This window comes from Oxyura jamaicensis, chromosome 5 (assembly GCF_011077185.1).
Source record: "Oxyura jamaicensis isolate SHBP4307 breed ruddy duck chromosome 5, BPBGC_Ojam_1.0, whole genome shotgun sequence".
In the NCBI taxonomy this organism is placed as follows: domain Eukaryota; kingdom Metazoa; phylum Chordata; class Aves; order Anseriformes; family Anatidae; genus Oxyura; species Oxyura jamaicensis.
Window position 1 is genome coordinate 36,447,524 of NC_048897.1, and position 10,442 is coordinate 36,457,965.

General features: G+C 35.9%; 1 protein-coding gene across 3 annotated transcripts in view; it reads right to left on the bottom strand.

Moving 5' to 3' along the window:
• Positions 1 to 10,442, bottom strand: part of GALC (galactosylceramidase) — a 37,985-nt gene that overhangs the window by 10,413 nt on the left and 17,130 nt on the right. For 2 of the 3 annotated variants that reach the window (XM_035327490.1, XM_035327488.1), the window contains 4 exons: positions 7,555 to 7,685; positions 4,374 to 4,529; positions 2,246 to 2,370; positions 351 to 478 (listed from right to left, as the gene is read on the bottom strand). In XM_035327490.1, the coding sequence (XP_035183381.1) occupies positions 351 to 478; positions 2,246 to 2,370; positions 4,374 to 4,529; positions 7,555 to 7,685 (540 nt within the window). The remainder of the gene's footprint in view (positions 1 to 350; positions 479 to 2,245; positions 2,371 to 4,373; positions 4,530 to 7,554; positions 7,686 to 10,442) is intronic. The other variant, XM_035327489.1, reaches the window with a different exon arrangement.

Here is a 10,442-nt window from a genome sequence, read left to right on the forward strand (position 1 = left end):
GATAAATTTAAACAAAAAAACAGGATCAACTTGCAACTATTTATTTCATTAACTTAATGATAATTGTTACTATACAAACTTAATTTTATTGGGAATACTGCTTTAAGAAAAGCACATGGACTTAATTTCCTCCCATGGTGTGTTATGAAATTAAGGCTAATTTGTGATACAAAAATTATATACAAAGTTTAGATAGAAAAAAAGTATTTGTAGCAGTCTGTTTAACAAAGCTACAAAAGTATCATAGAGCATATTCACAGGTATTAAGCTATATAAATCAGAACAGGCTCTTTTTAAGAAAATGTTCCCTTTGTCTATCCTACTTTGTTGGAATTGCTGATGTACATTACCATAGTTTCAATTATGATGGTAAGGTTTCCTAGGCCATCTGTCAGAGCTACAAAACTGCCACCTCCTTCCAAGTGTCCATCAACTTGCAAGTATGACCAGCCTGGTTGAGTAAATTGTGTTGTGTGCGCTAAGACAAAACAGAACAAAAATCACAAGAAAACAATTAAGTCTTAATAAAAATATAACATCCATTTTTAGTCTGAATTACATTTCTTGCACAAGAAAAAGGTGATTTGGGGAAGGAAGTAATGAATTTCAAAAAGAAATTCTACCTATACAAGAAAATTAAGAAATTGTACTAAAATATAATTTAAAATATCAGCTCTGTGACAGATTAAGCAGTTAAGACAAAGTGTTAGCAATTATTTTAACAAGAAGGAGAAAAAAAAAAAACAACTTATAGAATGGTTTGGGTTGGAAGGGACCTTAAAGATCATCTAATTCCAACCTCCTGCCATGGGCAGGGACACCTCCCACTAGACCAGGTTGCCCAAAGCCCCACCCAACCTGGCCTTGATTGCTTCCAGGAATAGGGTATCCATTTCTCTGGGCAACCTGTTCTGGTGCCTCACCACCCTCAGAATAAAGAATTTCTTCCTAATATCTAATCTAAATCTACCCTTTCCTAGTTTACAACCATTACCCCTTGCCCTATCATTACATTCCCAGACAAAAAGCCCCTCCCCAGCTCTCCTGTTACGTAGCCTCTTTTAGGTGCCACTCTCTCAGCCTGTCTTCACAGGAAAGGTGCTCCAGCCCCTTGATCATCTTTGTGGCCCTCCTCCACACCCTTCTTGTGCTGGGAGCCCCAGAGCTGAACACAGCACTCCAGGTGGGGTCTCACAAGAGCAGAGCAGAGTAGATGAATCACTTCCCTCGCCCTGCTGGCCATGCTGCTTTTGATGCAGCCCAGGATATGGCTGGTTTTCAGGGCTGCAAATGCACATTACTGGGTCATGTTGATCAAGCAACACCCACTATATGCCACTAAATAAATCAATCATGTACGTGTAATATGAATATTCACCACAGTTTAGATTTTCCCCCATCTTTGTTTAAACAAAAATAAATCAGTAAACAGTTAAGCCAGAGAAAGTACAGAAGGGCATCTCCTTGAGGAATAACTACATGAGGCAGTGTTTTCAGCATGCAAGATAGTACCAAAGACATATATGACCTAGATCATGAAAATCCAGACAACATGTAAACAGGAACAGCTGCTCAGTTGTTCTAAACCGTTCATATGACAACATTGCCTTTTTTTCTAATGTTTTTACATATACTCGTAAACTAGCACAAGAATAAAAATTAAGGCATTTGTCTTGATCCTTCTTTACAGCATTATATATGGCACTAGCTTTGTGGAACTGCGGCAAAGGCAGCAAGAGTACAGAAGGACTACAGAGTAACCAGTGAATCATGTTTTCATAAGACAAAGCATAAAAGTATTCCTCTTTCCGAATGCACAAGGAAACGCTGAGTTTAACAGACCAAGAAACTCAGGCAGTACAAGAATACTTTGTATTCTTTGTTCTATTTTCTCAAATTGAAAGGTAATAAATGTCTACTTAAGGGTGAAAAAAAAAAAAGAGTGAAAAAAATAGGAAAGTACACTAATCTCTACAGGCACAATGCCTTACAGGCATTTCAGATCAAACGACTTTAACAGCAATAGGAGGCAGTAGCTTATATATTTCTGCATGATCTAATGGTCAAACATTCAGATTTCCCTTGCTATTAATATCTCTGCTTTCTATTGAAAGAAGCCTTTTTTCTTTAAGGCTATTCACAAGACTTTCCATAAAGTTAGTTTAATCTGGTGAAAAAAAAAGTACATAGGAAAAAGACTAAATAAATAAAGGCCTCAGACAATACAGTTACACAAGCCTTTCACCTGTAATCCAGATAGGTGCTTCTACTTTGTAATGGCCACTCCACGGTTCTTGTGCTGTCATTAGTCCACATCGACCAAAGGGCAAGTCTTCATAATAGCTAGCCACTAAATTCCACGCAATGGTTCTGGAAAAATAGGTTTGTTTTGTTTACTCATATGGATTGTATTAGGTTAAATTTGTACAATAATTTATTCTTTTTCTCCAGTACACATTCAAAAAACTTCCCATTCCAGCCAAAAAAAATAAAGTAATAGTTTCCCAGGCAAAAATATATATATATCTATCTTTACAGCAAAAGGAGAGAGGGAATGGAAAAAAAAAAAACAAAACACATTACAACAACAATGCCACAAGAAAACAAATCTTCCAGAGTTGAAAACTTCATACTAAACCGCTGATACATTTCCTAGCTCTATCACCATAAAAAGATGCACATTAAAATAAATGTGCACCTGAGACTCCATTCATACTTGCTAACCACATCAGCTGAGAGAAAATTCAAAATAAAAAACTGAAGTTGTCACAATTTACTATTTTTATTGGCTTTTTTGGTCATCTGGTTGTTGTTTGTGGTAGTGGTGTTTTGACAGTTTTGAGTTTGTTTGTTTAAGCCCTGATAAGAACTATAATCCTCCTTTTATCCACATAAATAAAGGACAGATAACTCTAACCAGTCATCGCCCAGGATTTATTTTAAGAAATTGTCAGGACATTGACTAGGTTAATTTTCTTACCTCTTCTGATTTGTGAGTATCAGTGAGTATCTGTTGCTATGACCTTAAGATCTGTGCAGCCATAGGCATGCAAATACAGTTTAATAAAGGAGTTTCAGAGAAAACAAAAGCTGGTATGTGATTTTGCTTATTTATATAAATGAGTGCATAGAGCTCATATTCTAAACTCACTGCCTTAGATTTATCACGTAATATATGCATTTCGGGAGAGATTTTGAAGTCCTCCAAAAAGACGCTCATAAACTAAACAACTCAAGATGTAAGCTCAGCTTCCTCACGGTAAAATTTTGCATAGATGCAGCACAAGGCAACAAGAATATAGGGAACTCAAGCTCAGAGGAAATGAGTAACAGAAAGATTAGCCTCCCTTCATCAGGAATACTCGATTTTCAATATAAAAGCCAAGATAATTGCAATGTTGATTATATGGATTTGGAACTGTTCTATAATTTCTGAATAATTTCTGGCTGCTACGTTGCAAAACAAATGGGGCTTATATAATTTCAACGAGCTTGGAAAAAGAAGAAAATGCAACAGGAAAAAACAACTCTCAGAGGGAAATAAGATTCACAGAAGACAGTCAACTCAATAAGTTTCCCTTTAGAAGTATGCAAGTGCTTTCTGCTGTTCTCCATTTCAAGTATTTCAGACAAAAACATTTCTCTTTATTAATCCAAAAATAAGTTACATAAAAGCTAAAAGTTTTGAAATGACTTTGCTTAGATCCTGATGACTTCATTTTTTTAAACAGACTTTTTTTTTTTTTTAGTATCAGTAGTTGTTTCACTGGAAACAAAATATATTTCCCATTCTGTTCCAAAACTGACTTACGTAATTATCCACTAAGTAGAACAATAATTTTCTTACAGATTTCAGTTTGGCATGAAGATGTACAGAATACAGAAAAAAATATCAAAGACTACAGCAAATTTTAGAATGGATTCTCACAAAGTAGGTAATAAAATAGGTAAAGTAGATAATAAATTCTACTACTTTTAAATGAAGACAAACAACCTGATAAAGACCCTAAGAAACATGCAGCTAGATTAGCTTTATTATGTTATTACCCTCCTGTGTTTTTCAGGTTGTTAGTTCTTAAGAACATTCTGTTTTTAAAAAGTATCACCAGCATCTCAAAGACAGGCAAACTCCACTTCAAAAACCAATGGATACACGTGGAACTGCAATAACTAAGAATGCATTAAAATCTGTGGGACTTCTATCCCAGAGAGAGGTTAAAACAGTAGACTTCACACCTTAGAACTGAGACTGACAAAGGAGAAAGTTTCAGTTTACTTACTCCCTTAACATAGCAGATGGATGTGTTATACGGTACTTTAGACAATTATTACATACAAAATTCCAAAAGCTAACAACAGCGTACAACACTTACGAGGTCATGTTTCCATTCACGTAGTTTTGGTTTAGGATCCGAGCCCAACAGCCTGCACCTACTTCATCGTTGAAAGTACTATAATCTTCTGAAGACCACAGTTTCTTCTGTGTTAATAAGGCATTTGGCACTGTTTTGGTTCCAGGATAGTGAGCCCTACACAGTATTTTAAAAAAGAAAGAGCACTTATCACAAAAAGAAAAATCAAAGCCTGGAAGTAAAACAGTACCAATAATTCCCCTCTTCCGAACTTAAATTGAAAAACAAACTTTCTTTGGAATAATATTAATGGAATAAAAAACCTGGAACAAGAGAGATCCATAATACATCATATCTTACTATTTGCATCAGTATAAGATTACTCCTTTAAAACGTTACCTTCGTAAGTAAGCCTAACTTAAAGTACATTGCGTAATGTCTGCTGCTAGCTAAAGTACAGCTTTATCCTGAAATTAAAGCTTGATAACTTGTATGAGTAATTATATTATGCTAAGAAAAATACGTGCTACTTTGTACTGCATTAAACAAAACTTTAAATAATTATAAGTCGACAGCAACACACAGTACTAGGCATTATTCTAAAAACTTAACAGCATTAATGCCTTAATGTACCTGAACATGAACTTAGCTCACTCTTTTCAATAAATCCAGCTTTCAAACAGGCATTTTGGGTGGACTATAAGAGCTAAAGAGGCATAAACCAAAAATAACTGAAATATGATGAAAGCTAGTTTTCTTTGCAAAGTCTTTCTTACTTGAGTACATATACTTTCTCCCAAATAAAGACTACTGATCATATTCAATCGCATCAGTTCACTATGGCAAATTAACCTGGCTGAAATAAAACCCTGCAGAAATCATGATCATTCCCTTCAGTTAGGGCACATATTGAACACACTAAATGCATACACCAAAATGAACCATCAGCACTGGAAAGGAGAGCATAAAGATTTCCTTTACTACTAGGCTGAAACTTGACAAATTTATCAATTTGTGAATCAGGGACAAACGAAATAACAATTTTTCTATATTGATTGTTGGTTTTAAGTATTTTCATCCTATTGGACAATTAGCGGTTTCCCATTGTTGTAGTTTTTCATACCTTCACTAATATAACAGATAGTAAAGATTTTAGTAAAGATTTCAACTACATTGTTGTACAGATTAGCAGAAGTTTTCCCTTTAGCTTGGGAACACGGGTATTACCTTAGTACCAAGAAGTTTTTTTTCTAATGGTGTAAAACATGTAGCTTGTAAAGAGACAAGGCAGAAAATGAAAAGATTTGTATTTCTACACTCCATGTCCTGAAGAATTTTTTAATAAATAGTCAATAAAAAAATGTATTTTACCAAAATCTGGGGGATGGGTGGTGGTTAAGAGCTTTACATAAAATGACACAGGAGCAAAGTCTATAGAGCTCCATTTTCCTGCACGTGGCAATACACCAAATGAAATGAAGGAAGAAAAGTCAATGGAAAAAACCCTGCTATTTCTAACCTGTATTTCTTATATATCTGTACAAGGTTGTAAAAATTAAACCTAAAAAAAAAAGTCTATATAACACCATCACTGCAACAGAGCTTTGCAAAAAAGCACTAGCTACAAAAAACTCAAAATTTAGTTCTCTGCATCTCTAGAAAAAAATACAATTTGTCAGCTAACATCACTTTTATTCCTGCTTCTCATTCTTACTCAGAATGTAGCCCTAGAAGCAACAGGGGGACAGTTTGAATTTGCACTAGTGCACACATCATATATTATATCATGGAAAAATAAGATGTTGTGACATTACTCCTGGGTTGTTAATTTGTATATAATTAGTTTTGACCAACTTCTTTAAAAGGCTTAGTTTTCTGTGACACTTATGTTTACCCAAATGTCTATTTAAAACAGTGTCTCGTCAGGATTTTTGAAAAATCCTTTGTTGATATGTGCACCACTGAATGCCCAGGAGCTAACTGATTGTCCTTCACACACAAGAGTCTATTTCAGCTCCCACTTAAGACTGAATCAGGGTAAGGACTCCAAAACTTGTATTTCTTGCATTGAGTTAAACAACTACGGTTTACTGAAATAGCAAGAAAATAGTTGATCTTCTGGAATTAGCACTGAGTACATACTGTATCTGCCAAAAAAAGACTGTTAAGATATTTTTTTTTTGTTCAGAATGAGAGAAGGGTTTTGTTTTGTTTTTCCTGGAATACAGACTCTTCTCAGTGTTTGGAAGGAAAGCCTTCATTCCTCTACCTCTGTGGGTCACATATATAAACATGAAGACAAACTTTGAATGAAGACAAACTTTGAACAAACCACCAAGAAATGAAAATATATAAACATTTCTTAGTGATATGATTTAGTGGAGGACTTGTTAGTGTTAGGTCCAGGTTGGACTAGGTGATCCTGGAGGTCTCTTCCAACCTAGATGATTCTGTGATTCTATGAACGAAAGACAAGTTGAAGCAGGAACAGCCACAATTGAAGCATGTGACTAGGTCAGCCAAGTTCACAGAACCTAATAATTAAAATTTAGAGCTACTGTAAAAGAAGTTAATGAGCAAATTTTACAAATATTTGTATTCAGAAGTCAGTAATCAACTTCAAATTTAGCGTAATGCCTTCACAAAACATTACCATCATATGACAAAACCCAGAACTAGAGAAACAAGTCAGCTGATTTCATACTTCCCAAACATAAGGCTCCCATCATAATGGGACAGAAAACTGAGAAGACATATTTTTTGTTATAATAATCAAAGCACCAATTCAATTCTAACTCGCACCAGTTTCTTTAACAATAGAGTGGTGCAAGTCAGTAATACAACATTGTATGTAAAGTCGTAAAGTTCAAGCACTTTTTTTTACGTCAAATACAGGAAACAAACCAGCTCTCAGGAAAAAAAAGGTTTTCCAAAACCCTTTCAAGTCATCAAATGCACAGCCATAGCCAATTGGAGTCTTGCACATAGTTGGAGACTCCTGACTCAGTTAGTGTTTAAGCTGTGACCAGGACAACAGCTCATCTGATATGATGTGGGTTAGTAAGAAAGATTACAGTATCAAACCTTTCACTGCAGGTAAGAGTACAGAGAGGTAAAGCTTTGGTTATGCCATTCAAAAAGAAGCTATATGAAGACAAACTTTGAACAAAACACCAAGAAATGAAAAGAGAGAACCCCCTACCCAATGACATCGACCACGTCGTGGAGCTCAGAGTCAAGCAGCAAGACAAAGGAAATGGGCTCCCACAGTCTATCGCTGGCTATGATCCTCACCTGCTGCAGGCCATGTTTATCCAATGTGTACCTCAACAGCTTGGAAAAAAAAAAAAGAGACCAAAGAACAGAGAGAAGGGACAAAAAAAATGTTTTTCAAATTGTCAGAAGTTTATCTTGGGAAAGGCAGCATCTCCTTCAGCACTGTTTGAACACACTTCAAAAAAAAACGTTTCAATTCTTGTTCTTGCAATTGGGACAAAAACTGTTACACCAAACAAAACGCAACAAACAGATTGTCAAGCACAGACTGCCTTCGAAGGAGGACATATCTTCTTCTGCCATGCCAAACCCCAAAGTACATGACAAAAGGCAAAGTGAAAAACATTTGGTTCTTGTTTTCTCACACACAAAACTGCAGATGAAGTTAGAGGCAGACAAAGTCTAGCACATTTAATGCAAGATACTCTCCTTGCAGAACAGCCACTTCAACATTACAATGCGGAGGGTTAGGCTACAAGAGCCACATACAGCAGGGCACGGACAGCTGAATGTTAACTAAAAGCTTTGCAAAAGCCAAGCAAACATTTAATTAAAATGAGCTGATTCCACCTTTCATCCCTTCTAATCCACTGTTTCAGTTTAACGGTGAAGCAATACACAAGTGAGATCAGCTCTTCCTAAACACAACCAACAGAAGAAACGAGAAAACCCCAGACACACACACCTTATTGCTCAACTGCATTTCATTTCAAGCTTTATTTCAAGACACGTTTTAAGGCCTTGAAAATTACTGAAAAAAAATCTAAAATGTCACATAAGACCAAGGCTAACAATGTAGTTTCTTGAAATCCAGAAGGCCCCTAAACAGCATTTGTTGTCTTTGCAATTCAAGTTAACATTGAATGCCTGACAACTTTCAAACTTGATATATTGTAGAACCACATACAGAAGCATCTCTAACAGTTCTACCTTCTAGTTCTTCCTACAGGAAACAGTGCTGCAAGATAATTTTCCATAGATGAGAAAGTGAACTAGCTTATCTGCAGTCTGAAATATCAAGATTTCCTGGCCCTTAAGGTTCTTAAGAAACCTGTCTGAACTCAACGTTAATGTTTTATTTGCATTGTGTTTTCCTGTTATATCTTGTATTAGAATAAAGGCAATATTTGGTTCGCAGACTTAACACACATATCAAGGCTAAAGCATTTTGTGATTAGGGTGTGTTCCTGATAACTAAAGAAAGGCAGTTGGAATCCTGGCTTCAAGAAGGAGGATCTGGGAAACTACTGGCCTGTCGAACTATCCTCCCTGGGAATGTTAGAGAGGATCACCCTGGAAGCCATTTCCAAGCACATGAAAGACAAGAAGATGACTGGGAACAGCAGCACAATTTACCAAGGGCAAATGATACCTGATAAACCTGACTGCTTTCTGTGACAAGATGACTGACTACCTGTGTGGCCAAGGAAAAATCAGTGGATGTCATTATGGCTTGTCTTTAGCAAGGTCTCCCACCAAGCTGGGCAGTCCAACTGAGTGATGATTACTCATGACGTCCCCATAGCCTAATATAGGGCCAACGCTGTTTGATAACTTTATAACAATAAAAAAAAAAAAAATTGGGAAGTTCACAGGCTATATGTTGAAAAGAAGGGCTGCTATTTACAAGGATCTAAACAGACTGGGAGAAAAAAAAAAAAAAAAAAAAAAAAACAGACAGGCTGATGGGAACCTTGTCAAGCTCAACGGATACCAACAAAAAGTCCTGCACCTGAGACAGAGTAATCCCCTGCAACAGTACAGGCTGGCAACTGATGGAAGATTGGAACATTCAACTAGGTATAAAAACTTAAAAGTAAGGGGGAAAAAATATAAAAGGTAAAAGAACAGGAGCACAGACAAAAATGTAGAATAAGTTTCCCAAACAGGTTGTGAAGATATTCAAACTCAACTAGGAAGCCTCAGCACTATGAGCTAACCGCACCTGTTTCACACACGAAGGCATTCTATCTAATTACAGATAACATCCCCATTAATACCACATAAAAAAAGGCTCTTTTACAAGCAAAATCTACAGTACAAAATTGAGACAATTTATGTCCCAATTATGGCTTGGGATCGGTTACATAAAACAAAATGAAGAAATGAAGTTTCCAGCTTGTGCTTTTAACTATGTAAAACAAAAATCCCATTTAAAACAGAGGGCAAAAGCAGCATGGTCCAAAAATCACAAAATAAATCCCAAAGACAGCATTTTCTACAATATTCTTCTGTCAGCTTTGCATACTCTTGGACAAGTTAATTTATCTCTTACAGAGAATGTCTTCTACCTCGGAGAAAGCAAATGACAGTGAACTGAACTTGTTCTTCCTATTGGACTGAAAAATCCTTCCTTGATGGTAAGATTAACAATTCCCCTAAAGCTGTGACTACATGTAAAAATCAACAAAACCACCATCCCTTACATAAAAGCCATAGTCTTTACAAAATAACTCCTGTCATCCTTCCTCATTCCTTGAAAGACTTACCATGATTATTTGATTACTTATTTTTTAAATGCCAGACCCTAGGAGAGTGGAAAAAAAATGAAACAGGAGCAATCATTTCTGCTATTTGATCACTGTATTAGAAAACTCTCATGATACATCAGCTAAAAATATTTGTTCTGTCTGGCAAACAAACTGACCTGAAGGGAGATTTTTTTCTAAAACCACCCAACAATCACTGTCCATTAATAATGGCTTCCAAGTCAAAGATAATTAAAAACGATGAGAACTATAGAGAAATATTTTCATTTTGTTGACTTCTAAGTAAACATCTAATATATACATATATACATATATATATATACAT